At 43.3% G+C, this 23,492-nt stretch overlaps 1 protein-coding gene across 1 annotated transcript in view; it reads left to right on the forward strand.

Annotated features, from left to right (window-relative positions):
* AFG1L (AFG1 like ATPase) overlaps positions 1-23,492 on the forward strand; it is a 481,876-nt gene that overhangs the window by 192,696 nt on the left and 265,688 nt on the right. Inside the window, exon 6 of the mRNA XM_069235452.1 lies at positions 23,182-23,281. Within this exon, the coding sequence (XP_069091553.1) occupies positions 23,182-23,281 (100 nt within the window). The remainder of the gene's footprint in view (positions 1-23,181; positions 23,282-23,492) is intronic.

Here is a 23,492-nt window from a genome sequence, read left to right on the forward strand (position 1 = left end):
TAGAGCTGCCTGTGCACAATGCAAAAAGCTTTTTGGTTGTCAAGACCTAATTCTCTCCAGAAGAACTATGAACGGTGCCTCAAGGAGCAAACAGTCTGTTTCAGAAACAAAATGACTATTGCATTTTCCTGGAAGGCACCCAACTATCTAACCTGATTAAGGAGTTCCTGCCTCACTCCCATTTTAGTTCAAAAAGACACTGGAGCCACCAGACGAGTTAGAGGACCGACTAACCATAAAACTCTTCAGACTGTCTCTCGGCTCCTGTCGTTTTTCTTATTAATCAACTGCTGCTCATCCTTTAGTATGTGTTCTAGATGTCAGTCGGCTGCAGGGCATGATTTGTGAGTTTTTTTTTTGTTTTTTTTTTAAAGCCAAGACCTGGCGCTTTAGTCTTGGGAACCAGACATATTCTAATGCAGATAAAACCCAAATTGTATAGTATGTTACAAAGAAAAATAAACAATGGGGACTACTGTCACAGACACTGCGGTGGCTTGACTTCTATATGCTTCTTTGATACCGTTACATTTCCCTATTCAGAGTGACATAGTGCTACCACCTGCCATTTGGTACACTGCAATTTTATTAAATTAATCTAAAACAGATTGTTGTGGACCTTCTTGTAGAGTCAAAATCGTACAACAGTTTTCTCCCAGATTTAAAGATAATACTTAAGGTGTAAGTTAAGGCTGACTTAGTATGGCAGATTTGGGACATGAGGTGAAGGTAGCACCTTAACTTGCCTTTTTGTAACTTTTTTGGTTTATGGCAAAGCCACTGTAAACGTATTGTCAACTTTTACTCATTTTCAACTTCAGTTTCTCCAGAGATTTTATATATTGTTAAACATGTTTCTTTTTATAACAAATTTTTATTTAGATTGCATATCAGACTGTAACTTAATCAAATGGGTGATGTACTTGGTTTAAAAACGTTCCAGTGATATAATAAACACAAAACAAGGATGACTATACTTTACTACATGGTGAACAACTCAATATATTTTGTGTATTATCAGAAAGTGTAGTGCACAGCGTTTTGCTAAGAGAACATTTACCCAGGGCAGTCTTTTGTCATTTTGTTGGGAGGTCATAGCTTAAAGTCTTCTTCAGGATTTTTATAGGCCATTTTGTTGGGTAATATCAGATAAAACTGAGGAATGGTAATTCATTTAAATATAAATAGTGTTAAAGGTGTTTGACGTGATGATATATATATATATATATATATATATATATATATATATATATATATATATATATATATTAAAATAAAATCTAGTTCGATAGACATGTTTTCCAGTAGGACAATTAAAGCAAGTATGCTATCCCCCATTTAAAATGTCTCTCATAGACATAGGCTGGTGAGTCACCAAGATGCCTGCATAGTACTACAGCTCTGTGGGGCAGTAATTAGGGTAACATTTTTAGTTGGTCTGATGAAAGCAGTAGTGGCTAATTTGTAAAAAGATAGTCTATCACAGGTACCCCCAGGGCCTGGCCATTTTAAGTGGCTGATATCTCTTGTGTTTTAAAGCATAAGAGAGTCCGCAGTGGAGCTTGCCTTAAGCAGACAGTACCAAGAGAAGACCATCCTATAAGTGAGTGTTCCTAATGGTTCAGGGTGCAAAACACGGAAAGGAGAAGAAGTTGCATGCCTTCCAAGAATCATTGAAGTCTCGTGGGAAGCGGCTGTGGATCAAGGATGAGTAGACTCAACAAATCAACCATATTTGAAGTACAGTGAAGCACATTAGCCCCTACAATGATGACAGATTAGCACCATGAAGGTTTATTAGCAAACTGGCAAATTTACAAACTAAAATTGTTTAATATTGTCAATAACTAGTGGTCAGTAGATGAACATTAGTATAATTCAATCCAATTCAAGAGAGTAAATACGAAGACAAATTGCTTCAAGTCACAAAGCAAATCGAATAGGCTCAACTTCCCATTATGGGAAGATCCCTAATAACCTAAGCTAGATGAAATCAGGGAACTTATGAGAGAAATCAGGCAGGAGGTATCAGCAAGTAAAACCTCTAAAGCCAGAATCAAATTAAGATTCATTCAAGAAAGTGAGAAAGGATTTTGCCCAGGAGGCTAACTCCTTCGGACAGGAGCAAAGGAGCATCTCCTCTCATGAGAGTCAAAAAGTGCATCTAAATCTAACTAGCTCAACAGTGCACAATTAAACCATGCAACTCTTCAGTGAAAGCTAACTCCCCATGGTTCACATGAAGAGAACAAATTAGGATTGAACATTCTTTGGTAAGGCACATTCAGGCTTATTCCTATTGGTCCTTATCCGTATACCTCAAAGCAGGATGATGCAGTGCGGTCAGCATGTTCTTTGTGCAGGTGCAGTGGCTCCTTATTCAGCTCTCCATGGAACACATACAGATAAACATTCACACAGAAACTAAAATACTAACAATAACATTTTAATTAGCAAATACTGTTGTGGCTCGACTCCTGAAGCGAGGGAAAGAGAGAAATAAACAGGGAGCATTTTGTGTTCATATTTTATGTTAGCATAAGCCTTTGAAACTAAGGCCTGCTTTACCCATGGACAACTTAATGTGAAAATCGCACTTTTTACACTTGTGTGGTGCCGATTAATGTAAACAAATGCTGTGCAAAATGTAAAATGGAGGCAAGGTGTCGCCAAATGTGATTGATTGGGGTCTCAACATAGTGTAAAAAATGAATATAGTGAAAACTAAAACTACCAGACCTTAACTTCCAATAGGTATGAGGGGATTTTAAGAGGTCACAAGAGAAAGAAGATGACAAACTCAGAAATGGAAACTAGTAAAACTTTCATCATGAAAGAGGACCTTGATAGAAACCTCACCTACCAATGTTGGATGCTACTAGGAGGCTTAAAGAATGTCTTAAGAGTTCTGAAAAAAACAGCAAGAATCACATCTGTTGAGAGAGATGGTGGCTCCAAGCAAGAAAGGATCAAGGGTGGTGTCTGGTTTGGCTGTGGAGCACAAAGGCATAAATACGGAGGCATAGGAATTCAATTTAGAGGTCTGTTGTTGGCTTGATAAATAGGAAGACTTTGAGAATTACTTCAGGGGCAAAAACAATGATTGAGAACGTTGTAAGAAAGGATAGAAGGATAAGACATAATGGCATTCTACCAGGCACTCTACACTGAAAAAATTAATTGGTTGGTCCAAAGAGGATAGTCAAGAACGTGTTGCCTTAGATACCTTGCTGAAATTCCATTCCTTCTCAAATACACAAAGTGACCTAGAGAGATACCACAGTCGCATGGAAGCTGTTTGAGCGTGGGTGGCTAAGGTATTTGTTATGTTCCGCTTTCTGCTGGTTCAATATAGAGTCCCTCGCGATGTCTTTAGTTTGTTTCTTTATTTGTAAATCCAAATAAAAGGAAACAGGCACCAACAGTAACCGGCAATTCTCTCTATGTCCTCCTCTCTCTCCGCTCACTCTGCCACTCCACTCAGTCACAGAACTCTCCCTGTCATCACGTTCTACATTCTACTCACGTTCCACATTCTACTGCAAAACAACTCATCCCCCATTTCACACCAACTGAAAAACTATAAACCCAGACTTAACAACAAAATATTATCTACCAAATTAAATATTTCTATACCTAAAACCACTTAACTAACACAAAAATAATAAGAAAAAAAATCCTTATGTGACAAAATCTTTTAACCATCCTGGAAGGACTCTTTTCATCTTAAAGTTAACTATATCGCTTCCACTCCTCATTATTTCCTCACCTTCCATCCTTTCTTCATGTTCCACAACCTTCTCCCCCTCGACACCTTGTCTGACCTCATTCCCATCAAAACCACTACCATTCTGCATTCCATTCATGTTACGTCTTTCCACCTCTTGCACCATTCCACTACCAGTACCACCACCATCCACGCTATCTTCCATCAACATATAAGTCTTTCATTCTATTCCACATCCCTTATTCTCCTCCATTCCTTCCCCCTGGAAACCTTTTTCAGATTCCACACTTTGCCATCCTTAAGTCGGACAGCTTTTCTTAACACTTCAGTCACTTCTTGTGCTTCAAAGAATCTACTCTCCCTTAGGTTCCCATCCAGGTTTATTGATTCTCACCCGATCCCCAACTTTTACCTGTACATCGTAAGCACCCTTACTTCTATCATAGTATAACTTACTCAGTTCATGTCCACTCTGTAGCCTCTCAAGTACAAACTTTGGGGACCAAACTTCCACTTTACTATCACTTAACCAAGCAGGATTGAATTTACATCTGGCCTTCCTTCCTCTCATTACAAACGGAGATAAATTAGTAGTATCATTATCTGTGATCCTGTAAGTCCATATTGCTTTTCGTAATTCCAAATGCTAATCACACTTTTTATGTACTGCTGCTTGAATAATACCTTTCAATACCCTGTGAAACCTTTCCACAGTTTACCACTAGGATTATAGAGTGAGGTGGTTTTATGCCGCACCCCAACTCTCAAAAAATAACTCTTCACCATATTCAAAGTAAATTGCACCCCATTATCACTTAAAATTAAAGCTGGAATGCCTTCAGAGACACAAATTTCGTCCAAACATTTTAGCACTGCTGCTGCGTCTATTTTTTTCACAATTTCAATCACAGGCCACTTAGTAAATAAATCTATCAACACAATTACATACTCTTGCAATTCACCAACCGGACCCAAAATATCTATTGCCACACATTCCCAAGGTTGTTACGGAATCGGACTTTTACTCATAGTAGGTTTCAAAGTATGTAAAGATTTTTCAGCACTAGAACAAAGTTCATACGACTTCACAAATCTCTCCGCTGCCTTGTCCATCCCTGGCCACCAAAACTCTCCTTTCACTATTACTTTAGTCCTTACAATACCAAAATGTCCCTCATGACACAATCAGAAAATCTTACTACGTAATCCCAACAACGGAACTACCCTACTGCCTCTTAACACTACTCCATTATCAATGGACACCTCTGATCTAACATTCTGAAATGATTTTAATTCTTCCGAAATGTTTTCTCTTTTAGGCCAACCCTCACACAAATACCTTACCAGCTCTTGTAATACACCATCCTTTTCTTCCTCCCTTTCCCACTCCATCTTATTAATCGCTGGTTCCACAGAGTCATGAATTAAGGCAACCTTAAAATCATTCCAAGGGTCATCCTCACGCACTTCCAATGGCATAGGAAAACGTGATAAACAATCCGCCAAAACATTTTCCTTACCAGGCTTTTACACCATATTGTATGCATAGTCTTTCTGGACAATAACGCTAATCTTGGTGAGGGATTCCCTCTGTAGTCAATAATTTGACTAATGGCTTGTGGTCGCATATTATAGTTACTGATTTTCCCCAAATAAATGCTCAAAAATGATCCAATGCCTGCACACATGCCAACGCTTCCTTTTGAATAATGGAATATTTTGTTTCAGATGGTGACAAAGTACGTGACGCAAAAAGGATAATCCTCTCTCCACCCACTGAATCTTCCTGTGACAGTACTGCTCCTAAACCCTTATTACTTGCGTTGGTTGTCACCGTACATTTTTTATTAGGATTAAACCCACCCAAAGCAGGTACTTTGGTTAAAAAATCTTTAACATGTCTGAATTCCATTTCACATTTCATGTCCCATTCAAATCTCACATTCTTCTTTAACAATTGACGAATATTATATGTCCTGTCTGAAAACTGAGGAATATATTTTGCACAATACTCCACCATCCCCAAAAATAATCTCACTTCATCTCTATCTACTGGTGCTGAGGTGCCCTTATTCGTTTCCACCAAGGAAGGTTTAGGTCTGATTCCTTCTTCACTAATTATGTGACCCAAATAACACACACTTCTCTCAGCAAATTTACATTTGCTCAATTCAGTGGTCAACCCCGCACACTCCAATGTGCTCAACACCGTTCTCAACCTCCCATCATGCTCCTCTCTGTCACCTCCAAACACCAATATATCTTTTTGGAAAAATCTCACACCAGTTTGTTTTCCAAATAAATTGTTTATCAATCGTTGGAACACCGCTGCTGCCGTTGCCAGCCCAAACGGCATCTGTTTGTATTGATAGCAACCATACGGTGTGATGAACGCTGTGAGACTTCTGGATTCTGGCTTAAGAACTTTTTGGTGATATACCGCTGATAGATCCAATGTTGAAAACCATTTAGCTCCTTTAAGTGACCATTTCCGTGATGTTTGGAAGAGGAAATTGATCTATGACGATGCTAGTGTTCACATGGCGTAAGTCAACCCAAAGGCGAATGTTCCCATTACTTTTACGCGCAAACACTATAGGTGAAATCCATTCTGATCTTTCAATAGGTTCAATCACATCTCGTTCCACTAGTTTCTCTAACTCCTTCATTACATCTTCCCTGACTGTCATAGGAACCGTTCTCGCCTTATGTATCTTAAGTACTACATCACCTTTCAATATGGTGTTCATAATTTGACCCAAAGTTTTCGCAAACACCTTTGGAAATTTAGTCATCACAACCTTGGCTAGCATATGTCCATTGTCAAGTATCAAAACCTTTTCCGAACTATTAGGATCTAACATGATATGTAAATTCCCTTGACCCAACCATCCAAGAATAGATGGACCATGTTTTGCTACATAGAGCTTCCCTCTTGTCTTCCTGCCCTTGAAAGAGAAATCTAACCATCTGTACCCTAAGATGTCAATCCGTTCCCCAGTTAAACTTTCTGGAGCTATATCCGACGGTGTCAAATGTGATCCGATTTTCCCTTCAAAAACTTTGTTCCATACATCCTCGCTCACAATGGTGAATTGTGATGCTGAATCAGCATACATCTTAATAGCCCCCAGCCCTTCCAATTGACATATCACACAATGGCTTGTTTGTGAATTTTCCATCCCTTAGGTTCAATACAAATGTACTTTGCACACTGTTTACGCAGGCTCCTTCTGCTTCACTTATATCCGGACTGCTCCTTTCCAAAATGCAATTAATCTTGTTCTTCTTCCTCCTACACACTTTAGCCAGTGCTTAATTTGTGCTTGTTGTTTCCGGTGCTGAGCACCAGCACTTTTTTTTTTAGAGCCGGGGCTTATTCTTCTGCCTCAAGCATTTGCTGCGAGCAAAAGACACATCTGGGAAAGACGGAGGAAGGGAAAAACAAAAGCGTCACAAAGGTAGAATGTAGAAAGCTGCAAGAGTGAGCTGAAGTGGCAGCGAATGGCTTTATATAGATTGAAGAGGCCCGGGATGGCTTCAGGATTATGCTGCCTCAGTATTCTGTGTTCTCACATTTAATTGCAGCTGCCGCGTGTTTAAGAGGAGGGCTTTGGGCACCGGCACCTTTTTATTTACAAATTACACACTGACTTTAGCAAAATATCTGACAACTCCACAATCACTACATCTTTGCTTCATTGCTGGACAGTTTTTACTGTATGGCAGGTGCTCCTTGCTATGACACCTATAACATCTCTTGTCTTCTCCCGTTCTCTTTGAAACCATTTTTTTACTCCTCTTTTTGTATCCTGTACTTTCCACCTGGTTCTTTACACACACTTTCTGGATCTTTTTCCAAATATTTCTACTCTGACTGTTTCAACTCCAATGCACATCTTCCCGATATTTCAGCCTTTCGAATGATTGCTAAAACCTCCTCCAATGAAGCATCCCATTGATCCATAACCCTTCTTGAATAGTGACATTATTTTCGTGCAAGACTAATTGATCTCTCAACAATTTGTCATGTGAGTTTCCAAATTTACAATCAATGGCCAATTTTTTTAAATTCTGCTAGATAGTCATCCACAGGTTCATCTTTATTTTGCTTCTGTGGGATTTTTTTTTATCTTAAGATGCCCATGTATACCTTGGGTGTACAGTAATTGTCTAAATCTTTTAAAGCAGCTTCAGACACATTCACATCTCCTCTTATTGCTGCTTTGGACATTCTAGTAAATGTTTTACGCCCTAACGGTCCAAGAGAATGTAGCGAGATCCTTTTCTTCTGTGGTGTTCTGCCTTCATGTCGCCTCTTTCATCCACAGCTTCAATATAAATAATGAAATACTCTTTCCATTCTGTCCAAATAATTTGTGGCTCTGATCCTGCCACCCAAAATGGCTGAGGAAGATTAATTGAAAAATTCTGTTGTGCCATTTTCTTTTTACTAAAATTGTTCCTCTAACGTTTGTACAAAACGTTTTTTCTTTATTTAGTACCTGTTTCCTGTTTGTTTAAAATTTGAAGGTTAAAGAAAGTCACCTTTCAATTGTTTTTGGCAATATACACTCAACATGGCTCCAATAAAGAACTGACCGCTTCACGCTAACACCGTGTAGCTGCACCAGTGTTCCAAAGGCTACTTGCGCGTATGCGCAAGATGACGTATGCACATTTCAGAAGACGCGTGCTGTGGAATTCATTCAATGCACGCTTAATCTCCTCACACACACGACCGTTGATTTCCCTTTTAAGCAGGAACAAAGTAAGTGTCTTTTCCTCGTATTTTACATTAAATAATGTCAGCAGCGAAATTACTGGTGAGCTGCTTACCGTGTCACTCCCTCGAAAACACGACTATATTCGATACCACCCCTTGCACGCACATTTTCGGTTCTTTACCACTCGTCGCCAAATTGTTATGTTCTGCTTTCTGCTGGTTTAATATAGAGTCTCTCACAACGTCTTTAGTTTCAGTTTCTTTATTTGTAAATCCAAATAAAAGGAAACAGGCACCAATGGTAACCAGTAATTCTCTCTACGGCCTCCTCTCTCTCTGCTCACTCTGCCACTTCACTCCATCATAGAACTCTCCCTGTCATCACGTTCTACATTCTACTCGCGTTCCACATTCTACTGCAACACAACAGTATTGTTGTGTCTGCAGCATACTGATATTTGTTATGATATTTTGTAGAAATAGTGTTTGAACTATTCTTAACTCACACAGCCTGGTATTTCAGTTCAATTGAGGAACATCAGATGGGTTATGGGAGATGGGTTATGGGGGTACGTGCATGCATATTTGCTGATTATCCCAACCATTTTTGATGAGTTTAATATGTAAGATTAGGGAGATTGGGTATCACCACTCTTGAATCCATTAATTGGCTTCTCTGGACCCCAAAGAAAGGGACCAGAAAATGTAGGATCACCAGAGAGGAAACTCATGACCCACCCACTGTGTTTTTGACTTTGACTTATTTAGTAGCTTAAGCACTTGGGAAAATTGAGGTCATAATTTGTTAAAAGAATATGATTTGACTAACCTTAGCAATGGAACATATCACCCATTCTATAAATCAAGCAAGTCATGTCTTCCTCAGCATGTGGATATTGTATTGTATTGTAATAGTATTTATATAGTGCTTACTACCCCTGAAGAGGCGTCAATGCTTCCTGATGAGATTAAATCAAGCACTGTTTAAAACCATCACTGTTTCATATACTTATCGTGTCGCCCTATGGGTAGGCCTAGACCTGGGTCCCATGCACACTGTGCCACTCAACCAAGCTGTACCCGACTGATGAGTCTGTAACTAGGCGAAACCGGTCCTGGGTTGCTTGTGCTCCAGTAAAGGGAGGTCCTGGCTTTGCAGTTCGAGCTGGACTGTTCCTATTGGAGCATGGTCAAGACTGATGTGCATATAGTTGGATCCACACTGAGGTGGCATGGTGTGCAAAATAACGATGGAATGGAATATGACCCCAAGGTATTACCAGTGGCTGAGATAAATTCAAGCATTCCATCTATCACTGTCTTGTATACTTAACACTTCCTGATGAAGCATGATTTGGACTTAGCATACCTGTGAAGACTAAAAGTGCCAAATCACCTGAAACTGAGAAGATGCTGGATGTCCTGAGACAATAATTCAGATTGCCTTAATGTAATCTCCCCAAAACTGGTTACAGCTTATTTTGATGTGCCCCTGTGAAAGGGATGGATTGGAGATGTCTGTTTATCTTATGTGGGTTTATTAGATGTTTATTGAATGTTTGTTTATCCAACCCTGAAAATGCAAAAATAAAAGATGTTTAAACAACTAGAGTCCACAAGTGATAAATTACCCATACATTCTTCCTGGGTCTCCTTGTCCTTATGGTTTATGTCTCCAAATATAACTCTCAAATGGTTCCTCTGTTTTATCGATCTGATAGACATCTAGCTGCAGATTCCTAAGAATGTCCACCAGGCATCAGTCTTGATCCAGAGATTTTTCTCGGGCAGTTCCCCTTCCGTTAGGTAGGGTCAATCGACTCCGCATCCGTCATCGTCCATGCAGGATAGGACGTCGCGAATCCTATATAGGTGCATTCCCGGCACGTTGATGTCAGCCAGCGCTGATCAGAAGAAAGAGATACCCCTCAGTCACTTTTTGACTGGTCTTTTTTTTCGACTTTTGTCAAAGCTTTTTTGAGTGTTTCTAATCCTGGTGCATCAAGGGATGTCTTCTTGTAAGACTGAGTTTGAGGCCTGTGGATCCTGCCATCGGGCAATGTCTGTGATGCATCCGCACCTCGTGTGCCTTTGATGTCTGGAGTGTGACCACGACTCGAAGTCATTCTCTGAGTGCTGAGCCATGATTCTGAAGGCTTTGAGAGAGAGTGGTCCCTAAAGCTGATGGCTGCCCGATGCTCGGCTCTGCGTAAGTCCTACTTCTTGGTTGAGAGAAAGGCCTTCAAATCGGGCACAGAGCCCCCACCATCTTTTTTGTCCTACTCCAAGTCCTTGAGCTGTTCGTTTAATTCGAGACATAGGAAGAAGTTGAAGAAAGCGAAACCTTCTTCGACTTCACCTCGTCCGTCAACTGGAAGTATCTTTGATCAAGCCCTCCATCTGGGGAGCCTTTGACTTGGTTGACTTCACACTTCCCCTAGTTTTCAGGAGCCAGGGTGACCCCTGCCCAGCTTGAAGAGTTTTATGAGGCCATGCGCCTCATTTTTGGGCAGTGCAACTCCGCTGGAGCACCTCATGGCCTCACAGATTCAGAAGGGGCCTCTTTGGGTTCCGCTCCGACGGCTTCGAGGGGCACCTAGGGATCCCTTCACGGATCTGAATCACTGCCGGTTGTACCACTTCGACCGTCCCAAGTGCCAGTTTCAACGTCGTCTCTCCAGCGCTGCCTGTACCCCCAGGCGGCACTTTCTCCATCCTCATTGCCTACTCTAAAACAAAGCCGGATGAGCATTGTACGACACTGACCCCAGAGCCAGCAGGGGCCTTGCCCCTATGTCGGATCTTGAGCTTTATTACTATAGGATAGGTTACAGTGAGGAAGGGGAAGTGGTGCTGGACCTTTTAGAATACCAGCTCCAAGACCCCACGGACTGGCGTACGGACTTGTGAGAAGCCAGTGGGTTGCATACCTCCCTAAATACTGGCATGCTCCCTATCTTACTCTTAGTCCAGTCCCAGCAAAGGGGCTCCTGTGAATAGGTTTATAGCCTTCCAGCATTGCCCTTCACTGAGGTGACCAGGTTTCCTGATGCCACACCCCCACCCCTGAGAGCATGGCTATCCAAGCCTCCACCTATCAGGGTGCATTCCCTTCCACACCCCCGGATAGGGAATCCAAGAGGCTGGACACACTTGGGAAGAAAACGTATTATTCCGCCAGCCTGGCATAGTGGTTTGTGATCTCCACATGCCTTTTGGCCTATTATACCCACACGCTGTGGGATACATTTGCGCAAGTGCTACCACAGGTCCTGGAGGAGGTACGGGCTGCAATTTTCCAAGCAGTTGTTTATAGGAGAGGTCCAGCAAAGTTCACGATCTGATATGAACTGGACACGATAACTCATTGGGCTGAGTGGTTGCTTCAGAAGTGGCCTTGAAGCGCCACGCCTGGTTAAGGACGTCTGGCTTTTCGAGGAATGTCCGAGCTATCCTTATGGACATGCCCTTTGATGGCACCCATCTCTTCATAGAGAAAGCAAACTCAGAGCTCGAACATTTCAAGGATTCTCGTGCTAAGGACTGGTCTGTGGGCCTTGCGGCAGCCCTTCAACCCTCCGGTCTTCTTTTTGCTCTTTTTTGGCTATGAAAGAGGCACCCAGTCACGTCTGTTCCCCCCTAGCCACCATGCTTCGCCGTCCTTGTGGATCAGGGAGCCAGCAATCTGGCCAGTCCATCACGCTCCCCTCATCCTGCATCTGCCTCCAAACCTTCCTAGTCTGACACTTTCCCACCAGGGACCAGTCAGAGGCAGGATCCAACATCACCTCCTCTGCTGGCAGTCCATCACATCAGACGGGGTTGCAGCTAGTCGGAAGGGACTAATCCCTTCCCTTGGAGACTACCCCTCCATCCATGCCACAGTCCTAAGATCAAATGATGGAGGTTCACTTGGCACTTCTCCAAGGGGAAGTTACGGCACTCCTGGCCAAGGGAGCAATAGAGAGGGTTTCTGTACCAGAAGTAGGTTGGAGTTGTTATTCACGCTACTTTCTGTTGCCCCGAAAGGACAATAGCCTTTGCATTATCCTAAGTCTTTGGTCCCTCAATCTCTTTCTCAAGATGAAGTTTAAAATGCTCACTCTGGCTCAGGTTCTACCCACCCTGGACCCAGTAGACTGGATGGTAGCATTGGACTTGCAGGACACTTGTTTCATATTCCTGAACTGCCTGCCCACAGATGTTACATGCAGTTCATGGTAGGCCACAAGCACTTTCAGTTCACCATGCTCCTCTTAGCCCTTACGCACCTTCAGTGTTCATGAAAGTGATGGTGGTGGTCGCGGCTCATCTGCTCTGGCTAGGGGTTTCATTCTTCCCTCATCTGAATGACTGGCTGTTGAAGGCAGGATCCCCCCAGGCTGTCTGCTCCCACCTCAAGACTACGGCAGACCTCCTGCACTCGCTAGAGTTCACTGTAAATGTGCCAAAGTCACACCTGACTCCCTCTCAGACTCTTCCTTTCATCTGAGTTGTTCTAGACACAGTGCAGTTTCTGGCTTATCCTTCTGAACAGTGAATTCAGGATATTCATGCTATGATACTGATGTTTCATCCTCCATCAGCCATCTATGCTGGATTTCGGTGAGAACGACTCTGAGGCTGCTGGGCCTCATGGCCACCTGCATCCTGTTGGTGACAAATGGCAGATTGCATATGCGGGCTCTGCAGTGGGATCAGAAGTTCCAGTGGACACTCTATCAGGGGAATCTCTCTAACATGGCCTAGATCTCAGAGGGAACTGTGTGAGATCCGCAGTGGTGGCTAACGAACTGTGATTGGACCAAAGGCAGATTCTCCCTTCCCCAGCCAGATATGACAGTGTGGACAGGTGTGTCACTCCTGGGATGGAGCAGCCACCTGGAAGAGGCGGAGACCAGAGGCAGAGTCCAGACTCCACATCAACCTGCTCTGGACGATCTGACTAGCTTTGAAAGCATTTCTTCCCTCTCTCAAAGGGAAGGTAGTGCAAGTGTTCACGGACAACACCACCACCATGTGGTACTGATACAAGCAGGGTGGAGTGGGGTCGTGGACCCTTTGTCAAGAGGTTCTGCGCCTCTGGGCGTGGCTGGAACCTTCAGGCATTTCCCTGATAGTTCAACATCTGGCAGGCTCTCTGAACGTCAGAGAAGACTAACTCAGCCGGTAATGCTTAGTCGACCACAAATGGCGTCTCCATCCGGAGATTGCACAAGGTCTTTCAGCAGTGGGGATAGCCTTGGTTAGATCTGTTCGCCTCCACAGAGAACACGCACTGTTAGCAGTATAGTGGTTGGCGTTTCTAAGGTGGCACTAACTTGGCAAAGCTTTTCATCTCAAGTAGAACTCAGGCCTCTTGTATGCCTTTCCACCCATACCACTTCTGCCCATAGTTCTTAGGAAGATCAAGAACAACCAATCCCAAGTAATCCTTGTGGCTCTGGACTGGGCACGAAGAGTATGGTATCCAGAGCTACTGGGCATGGCCACAGATCCTCCAGTCAGACTGCCCCTTTAGGAAGATCTTCTGTTGCAGCAGCAGGGGAGGGTTCTCCACCCGAACCTGTCTAATCTTTGCCTTCATGCGTGGAGATTGAGCGGTGGCAGTTGACAGCTTTTGACCTTTTGCCCGAAGTCTGTAACATTATCTTGGCATCCAGGCATCCCTCCACCAAAATGGTATACGCCTATCTTTGAAAGAGATTTGTGGCATGGTGCACAGACAAGTCTGTTGACCCCTCCCTGCCCACTCTGAGGTCCTGTTTTTCATTCTTTTTCTGGCCCGGCAGAGCTCTGCTACAGGCACTAAAAAAGGTTATTTATCTGCTATTTCTCCGTTTTTGAGGTTGCCTGATCAACCTTTATTTTAAGTCTCCTATTGTTAATAGGTTCCTTAAGAGTCTTACCCATGTGATTCCTCCATCCCCAGTCATCATGCCCCAATGGGATTTTAATTTGGTTCGGACTTTCCTATTGTGCTCCCCTTTTGAGCCTCTTCACAATTTTCTTCTCAGGCTTCTAACATAAAAAATATTCTTCCTTGTGGCCATTACATCTGACAGCAGGGTGAGTGAGCTGCAGGCATTATCATCTAAGCCGCCCTACATTTCGATCTATCCTGGCAAAGTGGTGCTTTGCACTAGGGCTTCCTTCTTGCCAAAAGTGGTCACATCCTTTTATATAGGCCAATCCATAACCTTGCATACTTTTTACACACCCCTGCATCCTTTTAAGGCAGAGAAGAGACTTCACCACCTGAACCCCAAAAAAGTGTTGGGATTCACCTTGATCATACAAAAGAGTTCTGGGTGGATGAACAACTCTTTGTCGGTTATGTGAGTGCGTCGAAAGGTCGAGCAGTGCAGAAGTGGACCATCTCCTGATGGGTCTTACTCTGCGTTAAAATGTGCTATGCACTGGCTAAGAAGAAACCCCCCTGAGGGTTTGCGTGCTTATTCTACCAGAGCTAAAGCTGCAACCACTGCGTTAGCACAAAGTTCCAGTTCTTGACATCTGTCAAGCTGCAACATGGGCATCACTGCACACATTTACCAAACACTACTGCCTGGACACTCAGGTCCCTAGAGATGGGCACTTTGCCCGTTCAGTCCTGCAAGACTGTCTAGTATGATCTTAGTGCGCAGACCCACCTCCGGGGATGGTATTGCTTGGGTATCTATTCTAAGGTAAGGAATCATCAACAAGATGTCTTTTTCAAATGGACAAGTTACCTACTTTCGGTAATGCCTTATCTGATAGAGACAATGTCTAGTTGCAGATTCTATGTAAGGACCGGAGGCTCAGATTATGCTTTATTTTAACAGCAGCCAATGAAAACCATGGAAAACAAAAAACTACATATCCCAATATAAGATATGTCACGTGCTAACCATAGAGAAGGTAGCCGATAAATTGTGTTGCATCACACTCAGCCACTCCTCTTTCTTTGCTGCTTCGCAGCCAGTTAAGTGCTTCTTATATTATTTTACATGTGATTGTGTTATTCTTTGGTGTTGGGAGCGGTTTTTTCCCTCCCTAAAAGCGGCCGCTCGTCTCGCTTTTTTCTTGGTGGAGTGGGAGCAGGGGAGCGAGGACTCGCGCGTCTCCGCACAGTCCTCTTTTTATGGACGGCTATTTAGGCATTTTATTACCACGCTGTTCAGCGTGAGTCCCGTCCGGCCAGCGTCTACTATATGAACTTCAAGGTTTTGCTTGGTGACTTCCTCAGCAATATTTAATATATATATTTACAGGCTCATTGTTGGAGCGTTTTTTTGTTACAACTCAATCAGTTTTCTTACTGGCTAAGCTCCGCATCTACACCCCAGTGCTTGTACTCTGGGGTTGCAATAAATTCCTACACAGGCTGGGCCTGCACTAAGGGTGTTTCTTAGCAATACAGGGCAGCTCCCTCCACGTTCTGAGCAAAAAATTTAGACTTTTTGCCCTGTTTTTTCTGTTATTATTAATACTGCTCCTTTGGGGCTTATCTGCTGTTTTACAGTATGGCTGGCTATGATGACCAAGCCGAAGATGGGTATTATCTGGATGAACCGGCTGGTTCCTTTGAACAAGAATTGGTGTATGCTCTTGATGCAGGAGTGCGTCATACTGTTAATCAAGCTTTAGCCCAAGCTATTCAGCCCATTAAGCACCAGCTTTTGGGATTTGTGGAACAACAAGGCTGGGTAGCCCCGTCGGGCATCCAACCCATTGGGGAAGCTCCCCTTACGGCGAACACCCAAGCCTCTAAGCAGAATTCTAATCCGCATTCTGCAGACTTTGAATCCCTTATCAGGAATATGGCAAGGGAGCATGATTATAATTCAGACTCTCATACAAAAGCTGTAAGTGACCCAGCTTCTTCTTCTTCTGATCAATCCTCCGAGCAGGGAGATGATCCCCCTCGCAAACGCAAGAAGAAAGTTCATCATCAAGAGGCACCTACTCACAAGGTCCTGACATTCGAGCCAGAAAACATTGTGCATCCCAGGTCTTCGCTTTGGTTACCACCCCCCTGAAGTGGCGGATTATGTGGAATCCCACATTAGGCATAGTTTTGATAAGGAGGTTCGCTCTAGGCTGAGGTCTGAATGCCCCAGACCGGATTTTCCCTCAAAGGTAACTGAGACCTCTGAACTAGACCCTACGCTAGTCACTTTTCTCAAGAAGTGTGCAAAAGACCATAAGAAGTGTATAGATCGTGCCTGGCGCGGATGTCAGGATAAGCTCTTGGACGTTTCAGGTCCATTAACAAAGATCTTGGAGTTGGCTTTTCAGGCCAAGGAGTCAGGTGAGTCCATCAACCATGACATTCTTCTAGGTTGGGCTCAAAGAGCATTTTTTTTCTTGGGCAATGCCAACTGCGCCATATCTTCTGAACGTCGCAGATCTGTGTTGATGAAATTAGACCCCAAATTGGCAGATCTTGCTTCCTCTGAATCGGGCCCCGTGGCTCAGGGTTTGCTGTTTGGTTCACCTTTCCTAAAGGAGCTTTCTAAGTTTGTTTCCACTTACGCCTGTCTGGACAAGGCACAAGGATCAATCAGAAGAGTGCTACGTCCACTTTTTAGAGGGGCCGGACGCTACAGAGGGCGTGCCTTCGGCCGCTTCTACCAGCAAGGCCCTCAACGTGGTTACTATTATCAAGGAAGAGGCGGGTTTCAGGAGTATGACTCCTCCTCTTCTACCTTCTATCCATCGAGACCAAGAACTGGTCGGGGCAGATTCCGCAGGTGAAGATCCAAAGGCCATCAATCTTTCTCCCAGGAGTCGGGAGCCACAGGTGAGCTTGGTTGTAAGTTCAGATGTAATGTTGGGGGGCAGAACTCAGAGGTTTCTGCAAGCATGGCGTCTCATCTCTTCGGATGCTTGGGTCTTAGAGACCGTGCAGGGGTTCAAACTAGAATTTTACGAGTCCCCGTCTCAGCTGTGCCATCCCAGGTCAATATATTTTTCCCTTCTAGATCGCAATCTCATTTCGATAGAAATATCGGCTTTGGTAAAGAAGGGCGCCGTCGTCAAGGCACCGCGTCACCCTTCAGGGTTTGTCAGTCCAGTGTTTCTTGTGGACAAGAAAGGAGGCGGATCTCGCCTGGTTCTAAACTTAAAAGACTTCAAAGTTTTTTTACTGTATCGTCATTTCAAAATGGAGGGCATTCATTTGTTGAGAGACATTCTCCAAGAGGGAGACTGGACGGTCAGTCTAGATCTAAAGGATGCTTACCTGACCATTCCTATATTTCTTCCTCATCGGAGATTTCTTCAATTCCAGTGGGAGACCGAGTATTACGAATACAAGGTTCTGCCCTTTGGCCTGTCTTCTGCCCCCTGGTGTTTCACGAAGGTGATGCGTCCAGTGGTGGAATTCCTTCGTTCTCAAGGGGTTCGGCTAATAATTTACCTAGACGATATCCTGATCATGGCCCAGACTCAAGTCCTGCTGCTTTCTCATCTGGAATGCACGGTGTCTCTGCTTCAGAACCTGGGTTTCATAATCAATTCCCAGAAGTCCATCCTGACTCCGTCTCAGCAGATGGATTTTCTGGGTTTCCAGATAGACTCTGTACAGTCTCAGTTGCTTCTTCCCCCAAGCAAGATTCATTCGATCAAGAGAGAGTTGAGGTCTCTGTTATCCAGACAGACTGTATCATTGAGGGCGATTGCCCGCATGGTGGGCCTGCTTTCTTCTTCAATTCAAGCGATTTTTCCGGGCCCTCTTCATTACCGAGCCCTTCAACGTTTAAAGATCTCCCACCTTCAAAGAGGTCTCAGTTATGCGGATCAGGTGCTCCTCTCTCCGAGGAATCTCGTGCAGAGATAAATTGGTGGTTGGAGCATATGGAAGCCTGGAACGGCAGAGCTATTTTCAGTTCTCTTCCGGATGTGGTGATAGAGTCCGATGCCAGTCGTTGGGGCTGGGGAGCCCGTTGCGGATCTGTGATCACGGGGGGCAGATGGTCCAACACGGAGCTGAATCTTCACATCAATTGTTTGGAGCTCCTAGCAGGTTCTTTTGCGATCAGGAGTCTCTCCCCTCTAAGGGCGAACTGTTGTGTCCTCCTTCGCATGGACAATATCTCGGCGGTGAGATATGTCAACAAGTTGGGGGGAACTCGTTCCCGCATTTTGGCGGAGATAGCCAAGGAATTTTGGCACTTTTGCCTTCAGCACAGGATTTCAGTCATCACGGAGTATCTCCCAGGGGCCAGCAACTTGGTGGCGGACTGAAACTCGCGACACCGGAGAGATTACAGCGATTGGAGGCTTCATGCCAGAGTTTTCCGAACACTTTCTGCTCAGTGGGGTCCTTTCTCGATAGACCTGTTTGCGTCTCGCCTCAATCAGCAGACCAAACGTTTTTTCAGTTGGAGGCCAGATCCCGAAGCAACGAACACGGATTCGTTCCTTCAGGACTGGTCTCAAGAACAGAGTTACGCTTTTCCCCCGTTCTTGATGATACCCAGGGTATTGGCAGAGATCAGACGTCAGCAAGCGGAGCTGGTTCTGGTTACGCCTCTGTGGAGGTCTCAGGCATGGTTTCCATTGGCAATGGAGTTGAGTTACGATCATCCGATTCTTCTTCCCTTCCGGGAGAATCTTCTCCAGGAACCTCGGGGTCTCTTCCACCCATTCATCCTGTCGGGTCAGTTATATCTGGTAGCTTGGCGTCTTTCAGGGAAAGATGGAGTATCCCAGGACTTTCGCAAGAGTCTTCCGAGTTCATTGCAGGTTCCTGGTCCTTCAGTACTCACAAGAGATAGGCTTCGGCTTGGAAGCGATGGAGTTCTTGGTGTAGTTCTCGGGGTGCGGATCCTTCTTAAGCAGATTGCTGTCTGGTCCTAAATTTTCTATCTTCATTAGCGGCATCAGGTCTAGCTTATCGCTCTATTAATAATTATCGATCTGCTATTTCAGCAGGGCATTTACCAGTAGAGGGTAAACCCATTGGAGAGTCTCCCATTGTTTGTAAATTAATGAGGGGTATCAGATTGGCTAATCCTCCTCGTCCTCGCTATTCTTCCCTTTGGGATATGAACATTGTTCTTCGTTTTTTAGAATCATGGCCTTCCAATAGATTTTTGTCTAGGAAACAACTTTCAGCTAAACTCACGATGTTGTTATGTTTAATTTCATGTAAGAGAGTTTCAGATGTTGGGGCTCTGGATTTGGCTGGGAGAGTTTTTTCCCCTGAGGGGGTTTCTTTTGCTATTTCACGTAGAACTAAATGCAATCTGAAGTCCATTTCTTATCCCTGTTTTGTGGACAACCCCGAACTATGTGTTGTACAGTGCTTTAGAGCTTACGAGGTGAGTACAGAAGAGTTTCGTTCTGATATGGGGGGGTCAGTTACTCATTTAATTGGTTAAGCCTTGTCATCCTGTTTCTTCAGCCACCCTTGCTAGATGGATGCGATGGTTACTGAATGAAGCAGGCATTGATATTTCTAGGTTTGGTGCTCATTCTTCCAGAGGGGCTATGGCTTCAAAGTCTTTTGCTTTGGGTTCTCGTTTGGAGGACATTCTAAGAGCAGCGGACTGGTCTTCCCCTTCGACTTTTAAAACTTTCTATTGTAAACCTATTGTTGATACTGCATCGGTGGTTGTGAATCAGCTTTGAACAAGCATAATCTGAGCCTCCGGTCCTGACATAGAATAAAAAAAATTCTAGCACTCGCGTTAAGAATTTTTCTATTCTATTAGGGACACGGAGGCAAGGATTATCCCACCGCACTGTTATATATGTTATCTTGTGGTACATTTTATTTCTATGAAGTTCATGTACAAGTTTACTGTTTTTCAGTGCTAACCCACCCTATTTGATAGTAGATATAAGTATAATTTTATGATGTTCAGCTTTTATGGCCTGAATTTTTCTTTTTTTCCTAGGGAATGATGAGAAGTGATTTCGGGCTGTTCTGGCACTGTTCAAGTTTCCAGTCAAGTTGGATTCCAGATCTTCCTTTTTCAGGATTGCGTTTACAAGTTTCATGTTAAGACTTTGACTTTTACTGTTGCGAATTTGGACAAAGAAAGAGGAGTGGCTGGGTGTGATGCAACACTTTATAGGCTACCTTCTCTATGGTTAGCACGTGACATATCTTATATTGGGATATGTCGTTTTTTGTTTTCCATGGTTTTCATTGGCTGCTGTTAAAATAAAGCATGGAAAGAGAAGCATAATCCTCGCCTCCGTGTCCTTAATAGAATTGAAAAATTCTTAACGCGAATGCTAGAACATTTTTTATTCCTAGCTGACTCACCCATCCTCCCCAGTCTGTGAACTGATTTCTAGGGACAGGGACTCCACTTTAGGGCCTTAGTTTTGACGCACCAGTGATCAGTGTTCTTCATGGCTCTGCGCTTGTGGTCTGGAACGTCGTGAAAAGAAACTGACATCAGTGCACTGGTGTGGCACATATACAGGACCCGCTATGTCATATCTGGAGCAGACAATGGATGCGGAGCAATTCGACGCCACCTAACTGCGCATAGGGGTACTGTTTGAGAAAAATCTCAGGATCCAGACTGAGGCCAGGAGGAAATTCTAAGGTAGGTAATCTGCTGCTAGATATTGTCTCTCTCAGATAAGGCGTTACCAAAGGTAAGTAACTTGTCCTTTACTCTGTTGTCTAGTTTCTGTGGCGCCAAGAAGACTTGTTGTAGATGAAGTGAGAAATGTGTTCCAGTACCACCTCTTCAACACTAACCAAGCAGTGCAACTTCTCTTTCAGTAGTTTCTAAGGTAAAATACACAAACATTATATAATTTGGCTTGCAGAAGAAAACCTGCAGGATCCCAAGTTGTGTGTCTAAAGTTTGATCAAAGAAACCTCTCTGAAAGGTACTTAAAGGAAACTTTAGTCGTCCATCCCCCTCTAAGCAACGTTAAATTATCCCAATAGTATTTAATACCAACCGATGCAGACAGCGGTTGGTTTTCACTTTGGATGCCATATAGAGCGTTATTCAAATACCAAAACCTCCCCAGCTTTCTGGAAAGGCTTAAAAACTGTTTCTTGCCAGAATCATGATCCCTAATGTGGGGACAGGTGCCTTATTTATGCCCCACAATTCTGTGTGCTCTGGTGCATTTACCAATAAGTATAATTATCCTGGAATATTTTATGAGCTTTCTGTAGTTCCTTGAGCTCTTTCGAAAACCACAGCTTATTCTGGAATATTGCTCACTGCACTAATCTTTAAAACGATTTGCATAGCTACAAGAGTTCTGTTTATTTTTTTGTAATTCTCACTGGTTTCTTTTAAGACAGCCACCTAGCAATAATCCAGTGTTAGGGGAGGGACAGGTGAGTAAAAGGGTGTATGTCGGCATTTATGCTCTAGCTGGCATTTTTATCAATCTTCATATATGTTCGGAAGAACTTTTTATGGAAATACTAAAACAGAAAAGTGAAAAAGTGGTCTTTGGTGAAAATGTGCACACTAAAAAATTCATCTAACGGCTTGGTTCTGGGGTGAAAGTTCCAGATAGAGATCATTAGAGGGTCTACGGAGTGTACATGACCCAGGAGGTTCTTTCCGACTTCTTTCTACCATTGGTGACTTTCTTCCTAGCATTGTTAACTCCCTTAGTAGTATATTTGTAAGGGAAGTGGCAGGAATATTGATTTTAATATGTGTGGGGTCTCCTGCTTACCAATCTTTCTGTTGGGGCGTTGTGTGTAAGCGATTTTCTCTCGGCCCGTCCCCCACTCTCTTGCTTTTGAGTTGATATTTGTGAAGATAATAGGGTGCTCGATATGAGCACAGTGACTGCAGTGCTTTTGATTATTCATGGACACTAATAGAAAACACTCCAAACACAATAAAAGGTATAGTTTGTGCGTGATGGGCCATCTGTTGAATTGTTGCCTGCAACAACCCTGCAGTAGTGTCTATATCCTGTCATTCAGTGCTCAACAACAGCTTATTATTGCTCGTCGGCCACGCAGCCCTTTTTCTAAAGTCTCTTGGCCAACAACCATCACCCCTTGCGGCAACTTAGCCTGCGATGCCATAGAGATGTAAAACAGCAACACGCGCTTTATTAATTTGTTTTTGTTTTGCTCGCCACCTCACTTTGAATTAATTAGAGTGCCCTACAGTAAATGGTAGGCGCCTTCCTTTGAGACGCTTGCTTGTAGGACAATAATGTGGAATTTGTTTTTATATGCATTTGGTTGTTACACAATTTAACTGAAATTAGTAAACATTAAACCTACTTCAGAAAGCTCGAATACCGAAATCAGTGCCAGTGCAAACACGTTGAATGAACTAACAAACGTATTCCATATTTTTCCTTTGTATTACTCCTTTGGTTATTTCTCTTGTATTCTGAACGTGTGTATTCTAACCAGGGCCTTCTAGACATCAGCATCATGAAATATTATCCAGCACACCTTTAAAAAGTATATAAGTAGGTATTGCCAGTCTTATCACTTTTCCAAATATACAAAGCACAAACCTAATAAATCACAATAAAAACAGTTTCCTTTATGATGAGAATATAAAGAAGAGACTAAAGTGTTCGCACCCTAAACAAGAAAAGGCTTATAATAAGAACATTTTTCCTTCAGACTTACCGAATACACAGTTAAGGTGTTGTTTGTTGTTGGTATCTCCATGATCTGCTGGGAGTAGGATCTGATAATGCGCAGTGCATCCAATACTCCATTCCCTGGATCCATTTATATTTTCTGACTGGATCATGTTCTCGTCTGCAGGTAACCGACATCGCTGATGCCATGATCCTGAAACAGCTGTTTGAAAATTTGTTTCAGAATGGGGTGGTAGTCGTGGCCACATCCAACAGGCCACCCGAAGGTAAGAAAAAAACCTATATTTTCCTTTCCAGGTCAAAACGCACCACCTAATTAGAACAATAAGTTAAAACAATAGAAAGATTTATTGTTTGATTAATAGATATTTATTTTTGCGCCCATGATGCGGAGAGAGTTTGACTTTGTTATTGTATATGGAAACCTTGCAGAAAACGATATTTTAATTAAATAAAGCACAGTGCAAATTAATTCAC

Source organism: Pleurodeles waltl, chromosome 5, assembly GCF_031143425.1.
Source record: "Pleurodeles waltl isolate 20211129_DDA chromosome 5, aPleWal1.hap1.20221129, whole genome shotgun sequence".
NCBI lineage: Eukaryota > Metazoa > Chordata > Amphibia > Caudata > Salamandridae > Pleurodeles > Pleurodeles waltl.